The sequence below is a fragment of the Rhincodon typus genome, chromosome 16 (assembly GCF_021869965.1).
Source record: "Rhincodon typus isolate 14 chromosome 16, sRhiTyp1.1, whole genome shotgun sequence".
NCBI classification, from domain to species: domain Eukaryota; kingdom Metazoa; phylum Chordata; class Chondrichthyes; order Orectolobiformes; family Rhincodontidae; genus Rhincodon; species Rhincodon typus.
Window position 1 is genome coordinate 32764082 of NC_063347.1, and position 25000 is coordinate 32789081.

The window sequence follows — 25000 nt, forward strand, 5'->3', positions numbered from 1 at the left end:
CCTCCCATCCATGGTCTCCATTTACACCTCTCGTTGCCACAGAAGGGCTGCCAACATCGTCAAAGACCCACCACAACCCAGTAATACTCTCTTCCAACCGCTTTCGTCAGGCAGAAGGTACAGAAGCTTGGACACATGCACCAGCAGGTTCAAGAACAGCTGCTTATTTGTCGTTATTAGGCTGATGAATGGATTCTCTAACTTAAAATAATGCTGATCTTGTTACTTTTGTTCTTGCCTCGCGCACATCCTGTGCAGTGTAACCTGTATGCCTCACTCTGCTCAAGTTTCTTTTTCACCCTATGATCTGTATGTCCTTGCTTACTATGATCTACCTATACTGCTTGCAAACAAAGCTTTTCACTGCACCTAGGTACACAGGACAGTAAATCAAATGAAATCAAATATTGCATAACCTAATCAAGCTACAAGCTCTGCTTGCACTTCAATGTCTTTTTGGATGACTACCTCAGGATTTCTGACTCTCACGACTGAAGGTCCAATCGCTAGCGTGTGATTATTTCCTCGTATGAGTCTTTCTAAGATCCATGTAGAACTTGCATTGCATATTCTTGGTTTCCATTTTTTCACTCTGTTTTATCAGTCGATTGAACTTATTTTTGTCCATCATCTTTGAAACATAGCCAATTTTTGAACTTGCCAATAGCCTTCCCTGTTCTCCCTACAATACTTGCATCTCACCATTCATTGGACCCATCTGTTTTGCACAACACCCAAATCCCCACTCTAGTCAATTATCCACTGGATGCAACAGCAACAGCTATGTCCTGTCAGTGTCATCCTACTTTATTAACATCTGGCCCCGATCTACTATATCCTATTTCTCAGAACTGTCAAGCTATGAGGGGTATCGGATGAATCATTACTTTCTATTCACTGCTGAAATTCTAAAATTTTGTAATTTATTCCAGTTAACTTAGATGCATAGACGTTATTGGTTTGACTTCCATGTTGCAGAACCACTGTCTTACCATCATATCCTGTCACCTTACTCAGCCATTTCCACTTTGCATGGCCATCTGTTAAAATATAACAAATTCCCAGGATGAACGAGCTTACCTTGGACAATACTATGCAAAACCTTTGACCAAAATGTTAGCCTTGATAAAGCATTCAAGTATGCAGAAAAAGAAGTAAGTCTTTGGAGGCTTTTCTATGTCAAGGGAGACTATCACAAAGCAAAGGAGGTAATATAGGATTCTTCCCACTAAGAAATTGATAAGGACTATACCAACATGCAATTTCTTTTGCATGAACCAACCACGCCAGAGCAGTTGTCAGTTTGTAACTTGGCTCATCAGTGAAGATTTATGGAGCACCTAATCAAGGCTTTGGAAATGACTGCTTCCCCAGAATCCAAAAAGTGTCTATTTTTCTCAGAACCAAACACTAGTTAACGTCTGTAGCCTATCCATTCGTGAAACTTCGTCACAATCCAGCAATTTAAATGTGTGGACTAGATAAGGAAGCTCCGAATTGAACTCCTGTGATCTTAAACATAATCTATTCAGGTTGATAATATATTCCTGAACGGACTAACGGTCTGTTTTTCCAAGTCTAATTATCCTTCATACACATCTAAATAATCACCTTTCTTGGAAATTTCATCCATAAAGCGTAAAACATCCAACTGTTGGGTGTCCAGCTCATAAATACTACGTTTCTGATTTTACTTTTGTTTTGGAAGTGACAACGTAAGGTTAGTTTACTCTTTCGAAGGACATAATACCTATCCACTCCATATGATCCTAGCCAATGGTAATACTGGGCAAGTCAGATCTTAAAGTGAAACCTAGCACGAGCGATCATAAGCTTTACTTCTTCAGTTTGATTACCCCGGTCATCAGTGACTAAACATAGACATAGAAGACGGCCAACAAATAAAACAAAGAACTGCGGATGCTGAAAATCTGAACAAAAGCAGAAATTGCTGGAGAAACACAGTGGGTCTGGCAGCATCTGTGGTGGACAAGTCTAGTGACTCTCCCGGAGACATAAAGACATTGACCATTACACTGACCTTCCTAATTGAACTTTTGGAAAAACCATATCTACTTTAACTACTAAAATAGTTTTAAGACTTCTTTCCAGCTCTGAATACCTGGACTGCCACAAATTAACTGCCCTTTTACCATGTTAAACTTTTGACAGCTAGATGGTGAATGGGAAAACAGATGCCGACCGTTTAGACTCAGACTGTGAAGGCTTCCCGTGTCAAGAAACAGGGGGCAGACAAAACACATGCCTGCCTGATTTTTTTTTAGCTTTTCCTGAAGCCAGAGAATGTAGCTTGAAGGAATGCCATGTTGCATCAAGGAGTCCACATGCTCTTACGACCATAGGCATGCTGGAAGGATTTGTAAGTTGATAAACAACTTGCCAGACCACATTATGAACACACTTCATTGGCCCAGAATAGTAACCGAAATGAGTGCTTCTGGCTCAGAGACAGGGATGTGGCCCACCGTGTAACTTGACCACCTTGATATTTCATATTGCATGAGATTTATTTGCAGAATGCAACATAACAAATGTCTGCATTCTCCCTAACCAACTCTAAATGTCCCAGATGTCTCAGAAGTACGCGCGTGAAGTACTTAATCACGTAATGCTCTGCACCTTTTTAAACTTTTAATAAATGGCAATAAATTGCAAAAAAAAAAGTTCTAAGGAAAATGCAGCTAACATAATTAGAATAAACCAAGACACAAGTCATCGAACATAAGGTGAATACATAAAAAGAAAACAAAAAAGCAAAGAATAACCAAGGAGTAATAAGAAGAGAAACATTAAATGAGAGAAACTAGTTGGGAATGTAAAAACAGAGTGTTAACAAATGAACATTGCTTCTATAGAATATGTGACTATGGAATTAATAATGGAAAACAAGGAAATGGTTGTTCAACAAGTACTTTGCATTAGTTTTTACTGTCGAGGATACAAGTAACATCCCAGAACCAACAGGCTATGGAAGGAAAGAACAAAGTGGTGCTGAGTAACTTGTTGAAATGCATTGACAAATCCCCAGGTCCTGAAGGAGTTCATCCAGCAGTATTAACAGGTGTTTAACAGAGATAGGTGATTATTTTTCCAGCTCCCTTGATATGGAGAAGGTGCAATTTGGTTGGAAGATAGCTAATGTAACTCTTCTATTCAAAACGTTAGGGAGATAAAAAGAAGGAAACAACAAGCAAGTTAGCCTAACATCTGTCACAAGGAACATGCTAGAAACTTTTATAAAATTAGTTATAGCAGAGCATTTGGATAAGTTCAAGGTAACCAAGCGGAGTCAATAAGTTTTGTGAAAAGGATATCATGTTTGACCAATCTATTTCAGTTCTGTGAAAGGGTAAATGTTGGTAATAGGGAAGTGGTGGATGATCTGTACTTAGATTTCCAGAAGGCATTTGAAAAAGTGCCAGATCAAATATTATTGAGGAAAATAAAAACTCATGGTGTTTGGGGTAGCATACTGGTGTGGACAAAACATAAGATGGCTAACAGGAAGTAAAACTTAAGCACAAATAGGTATTTTACAAGTTGGCAACCTGTAATGATTGTGTACGACAGAGGTTAAGCTGGTACCTTAGATGAAGAGACAGAAGATACAGTTGCTAAATTTGCTGACCACACAAAAATACGTAGGACAGTAAGTTGTGAAGAGAACATATGGCTACAAAAAGATGTAAGCAGGTCAAGTGAGTGCATAAATCTCAAAAGGTTAATGTGCAAATACAGTAAATAAGCAGGAATGTTACTACTTATTGCAAGAGGAACGGAGTACAAAAATAGGTAGATTATGCGTCAGTTATACTGGGCACTGGTGAGACTGCAACTAGAGTACTCTGCACAGTATTGGTCACATGATTTAAGGAAGAATGCATTGGAGGCAATTCAGAGAAGCTTAACCAAACTAATATCTGGAATGATAAGGCTGTCTTATGAGGAAAATTTGGACAGGCTCAGGTGTGTCTGCTGGAGTTAGGAGGCAACTTGATTTAAACACAAGATCCTGGCAGGTCTTGACAAGATAGATGTGAAGAGGATGCTTCCTCTTACGGGAGAACTCATAACCCAGGGTCAGAGTTTAAAAATCAGGGGTATCCCACTTAAAACAGATTAGGCAAAATATTTCTTTTTTCTCAGAGGATCATGAAATCATGAGACAGAAGAGGAGAATTAGGCCATTCAATCTATTGAGTCTGCTCTACCATTCGATCATGGCTGATATGTTGCTCAACACCATTCTCCTACCTTCTTCCTATAACCTTTGATCCCCTTACTAATCAAGGACCTATCTATCTTTGTCTTAAATACACTGAATAACTTGGCCTTCACAGCCTTCTGTGGCAATGAAGTCTACAGATTCACCACACTCTGGCTGAAGAAATTCCTCATCTCAGTTTTAAAGGGTCGCTCTTTCAAGCCGAGGCTGTGCCCTCGGGTTCTAGTCTCTCCTACTCGTTGAAACATCTTCTTTATATCTGCTCTATCAAGGCCTCTTAGTATTCTGTAAGTTTCAATGAGACAGCCCCGCATCCTTCTAAACTACAAGTACAGAATCAGAGTCCTTAACCGCTCAGAGACTTTGGATCTCTTCCTGAAAAGGTGGTGAAAGCAGTGTCTCTGAACATTTTTAAGAATATTTTATGAACCACTGTCTTAAGCAGCTACATGAAAAGTTACCTGGTATGATCTTTTGGAATGGCAGAGCAGGCTTGAGGGTTGAATTGCCTAAACATGCTTTTAACTTCTATGTTCACACACTTACGTCTGAAACCAATTTTCAACTTCACACAACAAGAAATCTGACTGAAAACATCTTGATATATTTTACAATATCTTGGGATAGAAAATACTGGTCCATGACTATTCAATTTGTGGATGGACTATTTATTATTAGTCCACCTGCCTACAAGTTTAATCATGTGTTTACTCCTTTGAGGCTGAAACTCAAATATACAATCTCAACTGGTGAGATTAAAGACTTCTCCTGGACAACTAAAAATGACCCCATGTGAAATAACTTTATTTCTAATGAATCAATTCAACTTACAAACTGCCTATCTTAAAACACAATTATAAATTTGTCTTGGATTCCTTTGCTGCTTTGGTAAATGGGAAAAAAATACATTGTAGCTTTGCAATAAGGATTAAAGCATACTGTCGGGGCTGAATAGAGAAACTCTCTCTTTGCAAATACTTATACCATGCCTGGCCCCAAAAGCAGTTTTAATAAGCCCCCAAATTCCACATACATTGCTGCAGTTTCAGCATATAATCAAAAATATCAAGAATTTTTTTGGTAGCAACATGGAACGAGAATCAGTTTTCCACTTGCAAATCAACTGCCCTACTGGTTCACATTTTGGTCAATCCTGCAACTCATCTATGAACTCCTGTGTAGTTTTAATTTACATATATTATAATGAGGACAAGCGATGCTGTAGGCTTGCCTTCCCTACTGTTACACTCACATTGCACTTGGGGCAAGTTTAGATGAAAATTATACGGCACAGCTGTTACCATAATCAGCTCAAACAAGCAGCAAAAGAGTTGAAGAACTTTAAGAGCAAGAGTTTTAACAGCAATTTCTATAACTCCCAACAATTTTGCAACTTTCTTGGCATTTTGCACCAAAAAGCTTCAACTTGCTTCTCCTACTTCTTTCGATGACAAGAGTTGAAAATTTGAAACCTCTCCAGTTGGAGAAGCAAGCAGTTTTGGGTATTGGGTATATCCTTTTAAGAGAGACTTCAGGTAGCCATCAAGAATCCACAGAGTTTTCAGCAGATTGAAGTAAAACCACATATTTTCTAGGTGACTGGAAAGCTTTAGACTTTTTGTGGGACAGCAGTCTACAGAGTTCATGTCTTCTCCATGGTCCGGAAAATTATAAGCAAACTTCATTTTAACCTATGCTTATATATAATGTGATGATCCCTGCTGATGTTAGTACTGGACAAGGCAGATCCTAAGGTAAAACTTGGCCATAAGAAAAGTCCTCAAATATTTTTAGTTTTGCTATTTGTTTATGATGATGATCAGTCACTGAACACACTTACAAAAGATTGCCAATGTACTTTTAACAAAATAACAATTCTTAATGCACACAAAAGATGAAAAAAAATTAACTACTCTACAAGAACTACTTAAATAGCTTTATCAGAGATGTCAGAAATAAAGTTTCAACCCTGTTACCCTCAACAGCAACTTTACAGATACTCAATTCTCAATGAAAGATCACCTTGCGCCCATTTCAGAGTTTCTTATTCAGGTGGCTTCTGGAGCTTTCTTCTTACTGACTTCTAAAATGTTTTCATAGCAAATATATGGGCTTTCCACACATTCAGTTTCCACCAGATTTTTTGTACCGGAGTTTTCTTCCAAGCCACACAGGACTTCACGTTTTTTTTTTTGGCCTGACAATTTGGAAACTATCCAACTAACATCACCTTTCTGCTCCGATTGAACCTAGACACATTTCTGGTGGTTCTGTCTTTTCTGTCCCCCCAGGTCATAGAGTATTTTATCAGTCCATTTTTGTTCTTGCCTCTATCCTTGTTTCTTATGCATTCATTGAAAGCTCTCCTCCAAGGAGAGTTTTCAATCCTCAACTACATGGATCAGCAAGCTTCAGACCCCAACACCACTTGCAGAACCAATCTAAAATGAAAACAAAACAATGTCCTTCCTTTCTTAACACACAATATAGAAATACAAATTAAACTTCAAACCATACATCACTTCTCCACTTAAATCTCACGTTCCCAAACAGTAACATTATCAACATTAATCACAACATATTCAATTTGAAGATGTGGTACACTTTAGTTGAAAACACCTTAGATATTACTTCAGTAAATGTGGTGTGACAGGTATTTCCAATGTTAATGTGTCGAACCATTGTAACAACCAGTGACCAAATACCTTTATTTCAAGGAGGTGTACAAAGTGCTGAAAAAGCCACATCTAGAGTACTGCAAACTGTTTTGGTCCCCTTTGTTTAGGAAATATAGTGTTTCCTTGGAGGCAATTCAGAAAAGCCTCACTAAGATGACCGATGGTATGGAGAGATTGTCTTATGAGCAAAGGCTAAACAGGTTGGGACTCTCCTCACTGGAGTTCAGAAGAATGAGAAGTTATCTCATCCAAACATATAGGATTTTTAAGGGGCTTAACAGAGAAAATGGTTTCCCTAATGAGAAAGTCTAGGACCAGAGGATGTAGTCTCAGAACAAAACAGCAATAATTCCAGAAGGAGATGGGGAGGAATTTCTTCTCACAGAGGGTTGCGTGTCTTTGAAACTCCTTGCCACGGAGAGCTGTGGGACAGAGTCTTTATGTACACTTAAGACTAAGGTAGATAGATTCTTGATCAGTAGCTGAATCAAGGGTTATGGGAAAAGGGCAGTAAAGTGGACGTTAGAAGTATCAGATCTGCCATGATCCAATCCTACTTATGATCTTAAGAGAATATCATCTTGTGATGCCCACAGGTCTCTTATTTGACTAACTATTCCAAATATTTAAGACAGAATTGAAACAAAACAGAACAATTTCACAGATAGTAAGAACTGCAGATGCTGGAAATTCTGAGATAACAATGTATAGGGCTGGATGAGCACAGCAGGCCAAGCAGCATCAGAGGAGCAGGAAGGCTGAAGTTTTGGGCCCCGAAATGTCAGCCTTCCTGCTCCTCTGATGCTGCTTGGCCTGCTGTGATTAATCCAGCTCTACACCTTGTTATCTCAGAACAATTTCACAATAGTTTCACCAACTGGAAAAAGTATTCTTGTTCTTTGTGGGTGACAGGAGATAGGTGGTGTGTGGACAGCAAGGGAGAAAAAGGGTGGGATGGAGGGAGGGGGACAGGATTAGTCAATCTGCTTCACTGTTTAAGGCAGTGCATTCCAAATTACAATAAATTTGTTGTATAAAATATTTCCATATGCCACTTCTGGTGCTTTTGGCAATAACCTCAAACCCATGCCCTCTGGCTTCTTATCCAACTGCCATTGGAAATTGTTTTTCCTTATTTACTCTATCAAGGCCCATTAATTGTTTTGCAGACCTCTATCAAACCTTCTCTGGTCAATGAAAAAGTCAAGGATTTTTTTTTAATATATCCTTTTTGATTTTGTGTGTATAAACATCAGGCTCTCTGTTCCTGTTAAAATTGTACCATTTAATTTATGTTGCCACGTTTCATTCTGCCTACCACAACCTACCACTTTATATTTCTCAGCTTAAATCATATCAACAATTTTAACAAGCTGTTCAGGGCCTCTTGATACCTGCCTCCACTTTCCATATTGCATATCTGAATTTTGAGTCATCTGCAAACTTTGAAATGATGTCCTGTATATCCAAGTCCAGATTTATTGTATAAGGAATATCACAGTTTAAAGTTTGAGGTTTACCAATGTACATTGTTTTCCATTCTTAGCCAATTTTGTATTGACACTGCACCCGTCCCCTTAATGCCATGAGCATTACTTTTACTAACAAGAGATAGGAGATGTGAGGGCAAGGAGTATCAGGGTTTAGGGAAAGAAAGTATCAGTCTTATTTATCCCAAATTTAAAATTCTGCTCCTGTTTTCAAATCTCTCTGTTGTCTAATTCTTCCGTTTCGGCAATCCATCTCAGCCCCATACCCTCAAATTAACTGGACAGAGAGAGGGAAAGGGAAGGCCAAGCATGACGGGTAAAGGGGTGGGGAAGAGGCAGAGTCAGCCAGCTGTAAAAATTGCTGTAAGTAATTCTTACACAAATAGAGTCTGCTTAGGTTACATCTGGTGACACATTTCTAATCATATTTCTTTTAGGATTTTTTTGCTTAATGTGCCAGTCTGTGTATCTGGATACTTTTAAGAATTGCACCGCATCCAAATACAGTTGTAGTCTCTGACCAATGGGTGACACTGAGGTGCTCTATATTGTTTGCTCATTGTGATGCTGAATTACTCTTATGCATTCAGGGAAAATATTCAATAAAGATATTTAAAACACATGTAAAGCATCTTGTTATTTCAAAATACCTATAACTTCATTGCATTTTCTCAATTAGAAAAGCTTATCCTTGATCCAGGTTGCAAATTTTAAACATCCTCATCTTCCTTTTGCACAGTTCATAGATCATAGGTCATAGAATCCCTACAGTGTGGAAACAGGCCCTTCGGCCCCACAAGTACACACCAACCCTCTTACAACTCATTCAAGCACTTTTTTTAAAACTGTCTGATGGTATGGTACCTACTTAACTAGTAGCTCCCCAAATTCTGATTAACATATAAAAATCTTTAATTTGAAATTTTCTATTCACACTCTGCTCCTCTGCTGTTTTTGCTATCATCCATGGTAGTTCTAACTCCTAGTCTGGCAACCTTATCTAAAATTTCCTTTCCTTACGTTAGCTTTTTGGAAGTCCATTCTACATACTGCATCGATCATGTTAACTTCCCTTTTACCAATTTGAATCTGCACCAGTTTTAATCACGTTTTAGCCTTATCTTTCTGTAGCCATTTAAGTAAGGACAACTAGGGATGGGCAACAAATGCTGGCCAGCCAGCAACATCCACATCTCATGACTGAATGGAAAAAAAAGTCATACTTTTCATTCATTTCATGATACTCCTTTCAAAGATGAGTATTCTAACACCCTCCTCTCATTCTTCAGTCCATTAATGCAACATACCGAAATTATCGATCTCAATTTTTAAATTTTCATTTCTGTTCTTAGATCGTACCATCTATCTCCAATCAACTCCAATGCCACAACCCTCCAGACATTTGCAGACATCTTATTTGGATCCCTTCAATACCGCTGATTTTAACTGCTCCATCTTGGCTGCCTTGCTCACAGCTGCATCCATTCTAATTTCTGGAATTTACTCCTTAAATATTTCCACCTCTCTTTAATAAGCTTCTTAAATGTCTTCAGCTGAGTTTTGACCATTTGCCCATTTAGTGCCTTACATGGTTCACTATTTAATAACACTCCTCTGAAGCAACCTGAGTTTTTTTTTGCTAAATTAAAACATATCATTAAGTTAATGTTGTTCTGGGTGTGAAAAGTAGAGCTGAATATTTCATGTATGGTATCAAAGAACTGTATTGTTTAAGCAAGACTTATTCTACTAAGTATACTTTAAACCCACTTTTTATGCCAGTCTCTTAACATTTTGAATGACAACCAATTTGTGAGCAATATCTTTGAATTTTGATGAAAGTGCTCAATCCACGTTCACTTAAAACTATCAGATAGTACGGATTGAGTTTCATCCCACAAGTCTGCACTGGATTCAAATCCACAGGTGCAAGTTGAGAAAGGACATGTTAACTCACTCTTATCTACCTGATGCATTCTGTACATCAAAGCAAGTTTCACCAGTGACATCTCCTTCAATACCAATCAACAATGCCTTTCACAACTTCAGAATAGCCTGATGCAATCTTTTACACCAACTCAAAAAGACAGCTGTTCTTTTTGTAGTGGCCTTATTTTAATATTTCATCTTAAATATGACACATTCAATAGAACTTGAGGACTTGGCTGCATGGTCAGGTTTGTGTTATACACCTTGAACCCACAACCTTGATGAAGAGGCGTGGATGCCACTATCACATTGTAATGATGAAAATCTTCTCCCATGATCAGGCCCTTTTGGAATTGCAGAATGCAGAATGGTAGGCCACATTGCATCAGACTTTTTTTCTTTTGGTTCATTGCAAATTTCACATAATCATTTTGACACACTAAGGCTGACTTTGCATCTGGTACTAATAGTTCTTTTTTGATAGTTCAAGTTAGCCTAGCCTCCAATCAAAAGGCATACTTTTCTAAAATGCACAGTTTCACCTTGCTGAGGCTACAATTACTTCAAGTCCAACCTCTCGAATTTTTTTCTATGTTTACCCTCAGGTTATCAGTTTTCTATTAAAGAAAAAAAAACATTTTTCCTCTGAACGGTTAATAAGTCTATATTAACATTATAGGTCTGATTCATTACTATCATTCCCTACCTTTGGGTCAAAATTTCTGGGCTCATGTCCCAAACCATAACCTGGCCATGGGGGTATTATATAGTCAAGCAGGTTGACTATCAGCCTTAAACCCTTCTAATTTGTCTGACTGTAGATAACAAGAGTGGGAGTTTCCGGATCAGCCATCCTGCAGAAGGCAATGATAAACCATTGCAGTACTTTGCCCATAAGTGCAGCCCAATGCAAGGGAAATCTATGACTAACTCGAGGGTTAGACAAGGCAAAATTCATCTTTTTCTTTGGGTGAATTGAGAACATGCTCTCGTCTTCATTGAAATGTTTCTCTTTAAATCATCAAGTTAACTGCCTTATATTAAAAATGTGAATTAAAAAAAACTATTAGAATTTAGATCATGAATTTTTTAATTGAAACTGAAACATTTCAAGGAAGAATCATTCCCTGTAACTGGAATTTGTGTGATACTGTAATCTCCACGACTGCGTGCTTCGAAATCCGTTTTGCATGTATTAGTTTCGATTACTTATATTAGATCAACATAGTTTCAAGTCTTGTGATACAGGTTTAGCATACTGCCTTTAGTACTGTTGGCAATATAAATGCAAATTACATTTAGTTCTAGATTTACTAAAGCTCTTATGCTTCGCATGTCAGTTTAAACTGGAGCCTGTGCATGTCTCTAGACACTGCAAACACACTTGAAATGCTTCGGTGGCGAAAGAACATAAACTGACGGAGAATGTGGTAGTTTGTGATATGTGCTTCATTATTCCAAGTAGTGACACAGTTGATTCTTGTTAGAAGTTTCAAGAAAAATCAATAGCGTGAAATGGCCGAATTGATTTGTTAAAGAAGCTGAAATCCAAGAGATATGAAACAGCTCCACTCAAAACAAGTGCAAATTCATCTGTTCCGGATCCTTGGATTTAAAACGAAACTAAAAAAAGGGCTTCCAGAGTGAGGGTAGCATGCTTCTTTAACTTACGTCAACAGGCCTAGAGCACATACAAGTTCAAAACTTACTAAACATTGTGAGAAGTCACATAATTTGCATTTATTCAGCGTCTTATAACATGTGCCAAGAAATGCCGGGTTATCATGAAAGCAGGTAGAGCCCGCCAGGCACTCGTTTCCATCTCAGTCAGATAAATCACCTCAACAGTCCCTCATCATGACAACATCGCTACAGTTTTAAAGGGTTTATTTATTATCTCTGCAATGAAACCTTTCACCTGGAGAAGCAGCCATATCGAAATGGTACACTTACCGCCGCCGTCAGAACCACTAACTGCGGATCCCAGGGGGAGGGGGAAATGGACCCGCACTGCTGCGTGGAACTCGTAGTTTCCCAAGCGGATCCACTTCCGTTGGCCTTCAGGAAACGCTCCGCGGGATGCGAACTACAACACCCAGCAGGCTGAGCGCCATTTGGCAGTCAAACAGGCAGGCGCAGACCGCCCCGCCCCGTAAACCCCATACCAGCACGCTGATTGGTGATAACCTGGAAACCAAGGGCAACGGGCAGAGAGTCAACCTGTGACAGGCTGGCGTCCGGGGTCCATCAACCGTTAGCTGGGGGAGGCGCGCGCGCCCCGAAGAGCGAGTGCCTAGGGCACGCGCGACTGCAGGCGGGTGCGCGCATACACGCGAGCCAGATTCGTTGGCTTTAAAGTGCCCCGAGGCGCACATGGTACTTCCTGTTGGGAAGAATGGAAAGCTTCCAGCTCGAGCCGGAGCCTATGCGATTCCCTGCGTGCCGCCTTTTACTCGCTGCTCCGCTAATGATGGACTGATCGCGCTCTCGCCGGGCAGACGCTGCTAATATGCTTCGGGATTAAATGGTTCCTTCACGTCGTCGGCGCTACTCGGCTTGTACCGCAGTTTCACTTTTCGGAGAAGAACAGTCTCTTGGGAAGCCAAGCGCAGCCCCTTTCTTGTTCGGGCCCTCTGAGTGAGATCGTGGACTACCCCCCTACCACCCCTCCCCCTCCCCCTCGCCCCCCTCCACCCGCCCTCTGACAGTAAAACTATTCAACAAGTTGTGTTTGGATGTGCATTTGTCATGCAGAGGCTACTGGAACGGGGTTTTGTGCTTTTCTTCTGCTACACAGTCTTCAGGGTTTTCTTCGCCGCTTCTCTGCCCAGTAAGTTTCCAAACTAATGAAACAATACCTTTGTGTCTGTTTCAGTTGACATGTTTGTAAATAAAAAAAAATGTTTCTTGTGAACAAAATGTTGAAGAGAGCCCTCTGTACCGGGAGCGGAAGGGTGCTGATTTGGCAAACGGCGGGATCGCTGGTTCAGTCTAGTTCTAACTGCACCCTGAGCCAAAGATGTTGCGGACGATAAATTCAGATGCTGAGATTTATTTTACATTTTGTTTCAATCCAAGTCGATGCAGGTTTTTTTCTTAAAGCTATAGCCTTCCTTCCTTCTGGTGCAGAGCCAGCGTAAAAACGGAATTCGGAACAAGGGTGAAGTGGAAATACTTAAGCGCCTTCTTCATAACGGTGTAATTTTCTTTTCCATTTATTATCTTGCGCTTTAAAAAAAACTGAGGGATTAACACCTGGCGGTGAAGACATTCGCTATCCAAGTCGAATTTGGTACAAAATAAGTCTTTTCATTGCTCCTTCACTCTTGGCTGACCTTGACTGTACGGTCAGATTCCCACAATCCTAAAATTTCTGAGGAGTCTAATGGTTATATATGGTCAGCCCAGACATTGAAACAAAAGCGAACTTGGATTTGGAATTTCCGTGTGCAATTATTTCATTAAATTTTCCGCAATTTTAATATTTCTTATTATCTGATCTTCGAATGCCTTTTAAAAACAACAGAAAGGAAAATATGTTGTAGCTTTCGCTTGTGTAATGATTGAGTTTTATTTGGGGAGCCTGGGGAAACTGGCTGAACCCTTGGGCCGACGTGCTGTATTGTACTGTAATTACATTAAGGAGGCCGGCAACCAGGCGCATTAAGAGAACAAGATCTCTTGTCTGCTTGATTTGACAGTATTGTGAGTAGTGATTGATTGATACCGACGAACATTGGCTTAACTTGAGCCGCGTGTTTGAAGTACGATGGGGTTGATTGTTTGGCAGTGCATTGTGTTTGTTGACTTAGGACTTTATTGTATTGGCAGTTACATTCAAAAGAGAACATTTGGTAAATGCATAGGAATATCCTTGCACAATAAAGAGGGACGACATTGCTTCGAGTAGACCTAAGAGATTTCTTTATTCTAGGAAATTCTTGAACATTTTCTGCTGAATGTTCTGCAGTACGCTTCCGTCAAATGAGCAATTAATAATATTTGAGACCGTCTTTCTGTATAGAGACATCTCCTTCGATTTCCACTTCTGTTTTAAGCACGATGTGCAAATCCGATATGCAGTTGGCGGCACCGATTTTTTTTTCTAGATCAAAAAGGGTAGAAATAGTAGGTAATGAAGTGGATTTAGCTGCGATTTTGGTGTCGCAGACAACAACATTTTCAAAATAAAGTTTATAAGTCAGACAGGATAGAACGGTAGAGGTGCTTGGCTTTGGTTGAGTCCAGGCACAGGGTATGTGCTATGTTAAATTGCCGGTCCTAGGCATTTACTTGGATTTGTCAGGAGTAATTGTGTGAGCACTAAAGATGTTGAAGAAGACGTAAGAGGCAATGGAGAATCGTCTCCATCCTTAATGAAAGATTGATGTGCCGAAGAAAGAATAGCTCCCACGTCAAACAGCTTTGTAGGATAGTACAGTGAGCGGTGAAATCCGCGTTCATATTTTCCCTAACGACGTTTTGCAATGACTGAAACCGTTATTAAGTTCTGCTTCCCCGTTCCCTTTATCCATTTTATTAGCTTCAATAGCTACCGACATCAGAAACATACTTACATTTTTATCGTGATTTCTTGGTTTCGTTTGTTAATGCCCTCATCTCCCTTGCAGCGATCAGCATTCTCTGGGATGTACAGATCCCACATCATGTAACTAAGGAGACCCCAAACTGAGGATTGGTGCAGCCCGACCTGATTGTTTCCAGCGTTTTCCTTTTTAAAACATTTCCGATCTCAGGTATCCGCGGTATTTTGATTTTGTTCTAAAACTTGTGTCTGATTTTGTCAATAACTACGTATTTGGTCCACATTCTGGCTTATATGGAACAAAAACAGAACTGTTGGACCAGCTTGAAAATAACCAATCCCGATTTACTTAGACATATTTCCTTATCCGAAAACGTTTATTCCAACATTTTATCAACTAACATACCAAATAAAAGCAACTTGACAATTCCCTTGCAATATCAAGTAGAAAACTTTGCCAGAGATTTGTGGTTTTCAATAGTTATGTTATTTCCTTCAAGATGTCCGGAGCCACGAGGAAGCAAGTTATGGACAAAAGGTGCAATTTGTGGGCTGCATTATTCTTCTCAGCGTGAATTTACTAACTTGCTGATAATCTTGTTTGTTGGCTTTCAGCTAGTACGATTCTTGAATGTGGCGCATTATAAAAATATGGTCAGCAGTTCTGCTAGGAGACATAATACAGACATTGAGGAATTGCTTTGAAGTTCTCCTTTCTCAGGCGTTTGCAATCATCAGAGGCACTAAATGATGAGGACAATGTGCCAGGAAGGTGTATCGGGAAGCAAACTAGGAGGAAACTGAATTTTGTGACAGCTGCTTGTGCTTCCCTTTTTTTAAAAAAAAAGTCTATGATGCTTTAAAGCTCCTTGTCGCAATTTATTCTAGCCAAGAGAGAAAATCTGATCCACATTGAAGCAAGTAAAAATGCTGTTGAACTTGTGAAGCAGTTAAGTCCAATAAGTCAAGATACTCAGTATTTTCTGTTGGCTTTAAATTTGCTGTTACTGGCTGGCAGCAACCTACAAACAAAAAAAACAAGAATTAGCCAATGCTGTGTGCAAAACTTTCTCAGGTGCCAATGACCTTACACTTGCAATGGTAACTTAAAATGTGAAGGGTTTTGTCTGCTATTGAAGCATTGACCTAAACTTGGAAACTAGTTCTGCTGGCATTTCTGTGGTATTCCCAATGTTTAAAATCGTAGTGCACCCTCATGATGTTGTGCTGTGTGTGTTGGTGTCTTGTAATACTGTATAATATTACTCATTCTCTCCACAAATGTCTCTTTATGTCTTTAGTACAGTATGAACATTGAACGTCCAAAAATACTGGGTTCACAAGTGGCTGAATGTTTGGCAGATTGTAAATATGGTTTATTTCCTTTGTGATTGATTTGATTAGATTAGATAGCTTTATTTCAATGATTCCACACGTTGGTATCGGAAGCCCTTCCATCAAATATCTGACCAGTGGGGACAGTTAATTGTTTTAATCTAATGAAAGAAAGTAAATTAAAATCAATTCATGATCTTTCTTTGGTATTAATTCAATTTTTAAAAACAATACCTATAGTCAATGGCTACTCCGTGGTTGCCAGCAACCCATCATTCACGGTAAGGAATCTTCCTTAAACAAGCTGAAGTAAGCTTTTCAGCGAATAAGATTAGCTGTCATTATGATGCCATGACATATGTGGTCTAATTTTTCTGCCTTTTTGGTTGCTTTAGAGTTCAAAGTACAGCTTTTTAAACTGGTAACCATTTAAGCAAAGCTTAATAAAGGCTAAAAATAAATTAATTTGAAAATGCATACTCTTCTGGTTTGATATTTACTAACATCTAGGTTAAAAATAAGAGAGCCCACACTAAATTTAAATTTTTGTCTATTACAATCAATAAAAGCTCTGAAATGCCAATGTAATAGGGTCTGAAATTGAATTCTATGGAGCTAATGCACCTCCATAAGGTAAAACAAAAAAATCAATTTGCCCTGCACATTTCACATTGCAAGTCTGCTTAATATGGTTTAACTAATGGTGTTTTCCAACATTTGTGAAAATTACATTTTAAGAATAGTGCTGAAAATTTTTGATTTCACTGAGATAGGCAGCATTATTTTATTTCATTCTTTATGAAAAGATCAAAATGTCACTCTTCATAGTTGTTTAAAATTTCATGCCTTTCAAGTACATATCCTACATCATGAACCTGAGCAAGAAACAGTTCCAAAATGCATTATAGTATATAACATTTTTATGCATTAATTGTAATATTTAAAGGACAACAGTCCAAAAATGTTTCCTGCCCTTTTTTTTTGAGTCACAGACTGTCCTTAAAAATCTAAATTTGTTCATTTTGATAGCACAAGGTCTAACTCTTGGCAAATGTCAACAAATCTGATCTCAATTTAAAGTATTTATCCTGTAATGACATTACTTTTCTAGATTTCGCTTTGGTACACTTGCTGACATTGGTCATTGCATTGAGTAAAGGAGTTGGGATGTCATGTTGAGGCTGTACAGGACATTGGTTAGGCCATTTTTGGAATACTGCATTCGTTTCTGGCCTCCCTGAAATAGGAAAGATGTTGTGAAACTTGAAATGGTTCAGGAAAGATTTACAAGGATGTTGCCAGGGTTGGAGGGTTTGAGCTATAGGGAGAGGACGAATAGGTTGGGACATTTTTCCCTGCAGTGTCAGAGGTTGAGGGGTGACCTTAAAGAGGTTTATAAAATCATGAGGAACATGGATAATATGAATAGCCAAGGACTATTTCCCCAGGCAGGCGAGTCCAAAACTAGAGGGCATAGGTTTAAGGTGAGAGGGGAAAGATGTAAAAGGGACCTGAGGGGCAGCTTTTTCATGCAGAGGGTGGTGCGTGTATGGAATGAGCTGCCAGAGGAAGTGGAGGAGGCTGGGACAATTACAATGTTTAAAAGGCAACTGGATGGATATATGAATAGGAAGGGTTTAGAGGGATATAGCCAAATGCTGGCAAATGGGACTGGATTAATTTAGGGTATCTAGTTGGCATGGATGAGTTCACCCAAAGGTTCTGTTTCAGTGCTGTACAACTCTAAGATTCTATGATTTTTGGATACTAGTTTGATTTGGCATAATGAATAGCAGCATCAGAGCCTTCACATTGAACCAAAGAGGAGTATATAATTTTTTAAAAATCCTCTTTCATGGTTTGGCAGATTTTTTAAAAAATGCTGTTAAATAAGATGAATGTGAGGGATTTGAACTTTAGAGTAGATACTTAGAAATCTGAAGTGCTGCAGGACATTGTTGGACATAGGCGTAGGTCAACTTCCTCTCTGGTATAAAGCTGGGCATGTACTTAGCAGGGTGGCACTTTGATTTGTTTGGTGAATTGTATTTTAAACATTTAGTTAGAATTGGCAGTTACTGAGCTTTCAAAAGCAATGCTGGAGATGGATGAGACGGTACTGTCCATTCTGTAATGTGGATCAGAACGTTTTTAATAAGCTCTGGGGTTTTTTGATATAACTATTTATTTATTGTTGAAAGATTCAAAGTTAACTCAAAGCAGTGAACCAAGGGAATTTGGGAGTACAGAAAATAACAATAGTAATTTATTGGCACTTGTATTTTGACAAAAAAAGTAGTGTTTAAGTCGATATACTCCAGCAGCAATATATGTTCAGGCTGGTAGGATTTTATGCTTAGAAATGAGTTTTGCATTTGTTGAGTTAGATGACCTAGGAAGCTAACTTATCAGAATAGCGCAGAAGTGAATTTGTTGGTACTTAAATTTATCTGCTACAGATGCACTGGATTTGACTGTTTTTTGTTATGCCTCTAGGTGGTGCAACTTAAAGTGTTGAATCTGTGAGAGATGAAATGATTATTTACATTTATTTTGTGATGTGTTTTTGTTTAAGATATAACATTTTTAATTTATTCTGAATAAATCCATGGTTTGTCTTTTAATTGTTCCAGTTCGTTACCATTCATAGTCTCTCAGAAGCTGAAGCAGTTTGTGTTCACAGGTAGTTGAGACCAGGACAACATTCAGGCTGGGATAAGTGACATTAGTGATACACGACTGACAAACAATGATCATTCCCGATAAAATAGAATCTAACCTGCTCTCCTTGATGTTCAGTGACATTGTCATAGAATCAGAATCCTACAGCACGGAGACAGGCCCTTCTGGTCCATGCTAACCAAAATGTCTATCCACGCTAACCCCATTTCCCTGCACTTGGCCCATATCCTTCTAAACCTTTCCTATCCATGTATTTGTCCAAATGCTTTTAAACTTTGTTAATATACCCGTCTCAAGCACTTCCGCTGGCAGCTCATTCCACATGTGTACCACCCTCTCTGTAAAAACAAAAGCTGCCCCTCAGGTTCCCATGTATTTTTTCCACTCTTGCCTTAAACTGATGCCCTCTAGTCCTCAACTCCCCAACCCTGGGAAAAAGACTGAGTGCTTTCACCCTATCCATGGCTCTCATGATCTTATTCACTTATTTAGGATCCCCCCTCAGTTTCCCACGCTCTAAAGATAAAGGTCCTAGCTTGTCCCACCTCTCCCTATAACTCAGTCCCTTGAGTCTTGGCAACATCCTTGTATATTTGATCGGCACTCCTTTCTAGTTTAATAACATCCTTCCTATAGCAAGGTGACCAAAACTGAACACAATACTCCAAGTGCAGCCTCACCAATATCCTGTACAACTGCAACATAACTTCCCAACTTCTATACCCAATGCCCTTACTGATGAAGACCAGTGTGCCAAAAGCCGCCCTATCTACCTGTGACTCCACCTTCAGAGAACCGTGCATCTGAACTCCAAGGTCCCTCTGTTACATTGCACTCCTTAACAACCATTCACCATGAAACTCCTACCTTGATGTGACTTTCCAAAATGCAACACCTCTCACTTATCTATATTAAACTTCATTTGCCATTTCTTGGCCCACTTCCCCAGCTGATCAAGATCCTGCTGCAATTTCTGATAACCTTCCTCACTGTCCATGATACTGCCGATTTTAGTGTCATCCACAAACTTACTAATCATGCCTTGTACATTCTCATTGAAATCATTCATATAGATAACAGACAGCAATGGGCCCAGCACCAACCCTGAGGCATACCACTGATCACGGGCCTCCAGTCCGATAAGCATCCTTCCACTATTACTGTCTGCTTCCTACCATCAAGCCAATTGTGTATCCAATTTGCCAGCTCTCCCTTAATTCCATGCTATCTAACCTTCAAGGACATCCTACCATATGGAACCTAATCAAAGGCCTTACTGACATCCATACAGACTACGTCTACCACCCCTGCCCTCATCAACCTTCCTGGTCACTTCATCAAAGAACTCTAACAATTTGTGAGGCATGATCTCCCACGCACGAAGCCATACTGACTACTCCTGATCAAACCCTGTTTTTCCAAATGCATGTATATCTTATCCCTCAGAATCTTCTCAAGTAACTATGTTAGGCTTACTGGTCTATAATTCCCAGGTTTTTCTTTACAGTCCTTTTTAAATAAGAGCATAATGTTCATTACCCTCCAGTCTTCTGGAACCTCACCCATGGCTAATGATGATGCAAATATATCAGCAGGGCTCTTGGATATATCTGGGCAGGACCAGGAGATTATTCCTCCTTCATACTTTCTAATACTTCCAACACCTCCTCTACCGTGATATGGACTGTCCCCAGGATATCGCCGCTAACTTCACCAAGTTCCCAAGTCTTCATGTCTTTTTCCATGGTAAACACAGGAGAAATAGTCATTGAGGACCTTGCCCATCTCCTGCAGTTCCACACATACGTGTCCACTTTGGTCCCTGAGGGGTCCTGTTCTCTCTTTAGTTATTCTTTTTCCTTTAATGTACTTGGAATTGCTTTGGATTAACGCTAATCTTCTCAGCAAAAGCTATCTCGTGCTCTGTTTTCACCCTCCTGATTTCCTTCTTCAGTAATCTCCAGGCAATCCCTTGATCCCAGCTGCCTGTACCTGACGCATGCCGCCTCCTTTTCTGATATCGTGTCATCCAGGGTTCCATATTCCTGCCAACCTTGCCTTTCACTCTCACAGGAACATATTAACGTTGAACTCTAGCTATCACACTTTTAAAGGCCTCCCACTTGCCGGAAGTTCCTTTGCCTACAAACAAACTATTCCAGTCAACCCCTGCAAGCTCCCGTCTAATTCCATCAAAATTCGCCTTGCCCCAATTAAGAACTTGAACCTTTGGACCAATTTTGTCCCTCTTCTTAGCTGTTTTAATATTAACAGACCTATGGTCACTGGCCCCAAAGTGCTCCCCAACTGACACCTCAGTCACCTGTCCTGCCCTATTTCCCAAGAGTAGATCAAGTTTTGCCCCTTCTTGAGTAGGGTCCTCTATGTACTGCTTGAGGAAACTTTCCTGAACACATTTAATAAATTCCACCCCATCTAAGCCCAAATCACTATGGCAGTCCCAGTCTATGTGAGGAATATTAAAATCCCCTACGATGACAAGCCTATTGCTCCTGCAAGTCTCCCCAGTCTCCCTACATATTTGTTCCTCCAAATCCCGTTGACTAATTGGTGGCCTGTAGTACAACCCCACTAATGTCACCATCCCCTTCTAAATTTTTAGCTTCACCCACAAAGCCTCACTGGATGATCCCTCAGTTATTTCACTTCTGACTACTGCTGTGATACTTGCCTTAATGAAAAGTGCAACTCCACCTCGGTCCACCTAAAGTACTAGTACCCTGACATATTAAGCTGCCAGTCCTGTCCCTCCCTTAGCCATGTTACTGTAATGGCTATAATCTCCCAGTCCCACTTGCCTGTCCATGCCCTGAGTTCATTGGCCTCACTCACCTGTCAGCCCTCTTGCTTTGAGATAGCTGCAATTTAATCCAACAGGCATTCCTCACTCCCTGTCGTGTTCTAGCCTGACCTGTCTGTTCAGCTTGCTATTTCTGATTTCTGATTTTTGATTGCACTTGCCTCCCTGCTGTTGAGGATCCCACTCCTGCCAGTCTGGTTTAAACCCCACCTTGTAGTGCTAGCAAATCTGCCCGCCAGGATATTGGTCCCCCTCCAGTTCAAGTGCAACCCGTCCCTCTTGAATAGGTGACCTCTGACCCAGAAAACATCCCAATGATCCAGAAATCCTCCTGCACCAATTCTTTAGCCATGCATTCATCTGACATATCCTCCTGTTCTTACCCTCACTAGCTCATGGCACTGGAAGTAATCCAGGGATTACCACCACTGAGATCCTGGTTTTTAACTGTTTTCCTAGCTCACTATAATCACTCCTCAGGACCTCATCCCTATTTCTACCTATGTCATTTGTAGCAATGTGCGCAATGACTTCTGGCTGCTCAGCCTCCCCCTTCAGAACATTCTGCAGCAACTCCAAGACATCCTGGACCCTGGCACCCAGGAAGCATCACACCATCCTGGATTCCTGTTTGGGGGCACAGACTCTCCTGTCTGTATCCCTAACAATCGAGCCTCCTATCACTAGGTCCTGTTTACTGTTACCCTTTTTCACTGTGCCCCAAAGCCAGTCGTGGTGCCACCAAGCTACTGCTGCTTTCCCCTGAGTGGTCATCACCCCTCCAGCAGTATCCAACTGTATACTTGTTTTTGAGGGGAATGGCCAGGGGAAATTCCTGCACTTTCTGACTACTCCCTTTGCCTTTCCTGGTGGTCACCTCGCCACTTTATGCCTGCACCTTTAGGTGTGACCACCTCACTGAAACTCTTATCTATGATGTGCTCAGCATCTCGGATGCTTCAGAGTGCGTCCAGCTCCCTAACACAGTCTCCTAGAAGCTGCAGCTGGGTGCACTTCCCACAGGTGTAGTCATCAGGGACGTTGGAAGTCTCCCTGAGCCATCACATCCTGCAGGAGGCACATGCTACTGCCCTAACTACCATCTCAACTGCTGGAAGACCGACAAGGGAAGTTAAAAGGACTTTATCTGAGCTTGTGTGTACTTTTTGCTAAGCCGCTGCTCACTAAAGCCTCTTGACCCAATGCCTTACTTCTCACTCTGCTACTATCAAATTTTCAATAGCACGTCTCTCCCTTTTTTTTTGGTTAGAGGAGGAGAGAGGGAGGGAAACACTACAGTGATGTAATGTTTGGAGCTCAAGCCCTCATTGATACCATGCCCACAACAATCCACTCTTCAGTGCAGGTGACTGCTTCCAGGCTCTAACATATGCACTGAAGAGATGCATCTCCCTCTCAGCCACCCTCTTTAAATTCCACCATCAACACGCTAGGTGTTATCAATGACCAGAAACTGAACTGGAGCAACCAACTAGCTACAAGAGCAGATCAGAAGCTCCAAATTTTACAGTGAGTAATCACCTCCTGATTTCTTAAATCCTGCTTGCTATTTACAAGAAATGAGGTGGGAAATGATGGAATGCTCTCCACTTGCCTGGCTTAATGCAGCTTCACAAAATCACAAGAAATTTGACATTGTCCAAGACGAAGCAGCCCAGTTGATCAGCGGCCCAACCACCACCACAAACAGTTGCTGCCTCGACCTACATCTACAATCAACAAGATGCACTGCAACAACTTGCCAAGCTTCCTTTGACAGTGTCTCTATCCCAGTGACCTCAACAATCTACAAGGAGAAGGGCAGCAGATTTAAGAGAGCACAACCATCTGCAAATTCACCTGTAAGCCACACACCACCCTGATTTGGAACAGTATCACCATTCCTTCACTATGATTTGGTCAACATCCTGGAACACCTTCCTGAACAGCACAGTGAGCCTGCCTATACCATTTGGATCACGTCAGCTGAAGAAAATGGCTCACTAGCAGCATCTCAGCACTTTATTGGCAAGCTCAGTTGGGAGCACTCTTGCTCTGAATTACAATGTTCTAGGTTCAACTCTGATTTCAGGATTTAAGTAGAAAATTAAGGTCGACACTCTAGGGCAGTGCTGAGTGGTGCTCTGTCAGAGGTTTCACCTTTCTGTTGAGATAGTAAACTCAGGCTCAGTATGTCTGCTCAGTTGAATGCAGAAGGTCGATTATTTATTTCAAAGAAATGGGGAGTTATCCCAAGTGTCCTCAGCAATATTTCTCTCATCAAATTCACAAAAAACATTATTTGTTCCTTATCATTGAAGTGGGAGTTCACTGTGTGCAAATTGGCTGATGCATCTCTTACATTTTTAACAATGAGTAACTTCAAAAATATTTTATTGATCATAAAGCACTTTGAGATATTTAATAATCGTGAAAGTTACTCGAAAACACAAGCCTATTTTTCCAAAGACAATTAGAGATGGATGACAAATTCTGGTTTTGGTAGTGTTGCCCACATTGCATGAATGACAGAAAAGGATTACTAGTTTGTGAAATGACCAAATGAGAATCTTAAACTTTGAATGCATAACTGAACTGTTATCATTTAAACATTTGTGTCGTAATAGAATGAAGGGTAATTTGAAACTGTGGCATCTCTTTAGCAGATTGATAACCATTGAACTGTATGCTTGCTGACAAATGTCATTGTCTTCCTGTGCAGTGGCAAAGGACAATTAATGGAGAAAAATAGGATTTGCAAAGGATTGACGATGTTTAAAACTCAACTCAGCATTCAGCAGTTGACGATAGGGCAGTTTGGAAGTATATTTAGTTGAAGTGCTGTACAGAATGTTGGTAGTGTCAAGTAGGTCATCCACAACCTGTAAGTGCAAAGCATTCGAAAATGTCTCAAAAATATGCATTGAGTTCCTTTTTCTGATTTTTCATGTAAATCGCATTGATTTATGGAAAGGTTAGAATCACTAAATTTTTTTTAAAAAAGACAATCCGCATTATGAATTTGGCCTGTACTGAAATTTTCTGCTTTTCATTCTCATAGAGTTGTAGAGTTCTACAACGTGGAAACAGAACTTTCATTCTAACTTGTCCATGTCGATCAGATATCCTACATTAATCTAGTCCCATTTGCCAGCATTTGGCCCATGTCCCTCTAAACCCTTCCTGTTTGTGTCCCCATCCAGATGCCTTTTAAATTTCATAATTGTACCAGCCTCCGCCATTTGCTCTGGTAGCTCATTACATGCATGCACC

The 25000-nt window shown here is 40.2% G+C and overlaps 2 protein-coding genes across 2 annotated transcripts in view; one reads left to right on the forward strand and one right to left on the reverse strand.

Moving 5' to 3' along the window:
- Positions 1 to 12414, reverse strand: part of fhit (fragile histidine triad diadenosine triphosphatase) — a 492319-nt gene extending 479905 nt beyond the window's left edge. Inside the window, exon 1 of the mRNA XM_048606730.1 lies at positions 12297 to 12414. The gene's annotated coding sequence lies outside the window, so the exon portion shown is untranslated. The remainder of the gene's footprint in view (positions 1 to 12296) is intronic.
- Positions 12415 to 12601: 187 nt separating this feature from the next.
- The window catches only part of LOC109912514 (receptor-type tyrosine-protein phosphatase gamma-like), a 767972-nt gene continuing 755573 nt past the window's right edge, over positions 12602 to 25000 (forward strand). The window contains exon 1 of the mRNA XM_048606500.1: positions 12602 to 13173. Coding sequence (XP_048462457.1) covers positions 13092 to 13173 — 82 coding nt within the window. The 5' untranslated portion in view covers positions 12602 to 13091. The remainder of the gene's footprint in view (positions 13174 to 25000) is intronic.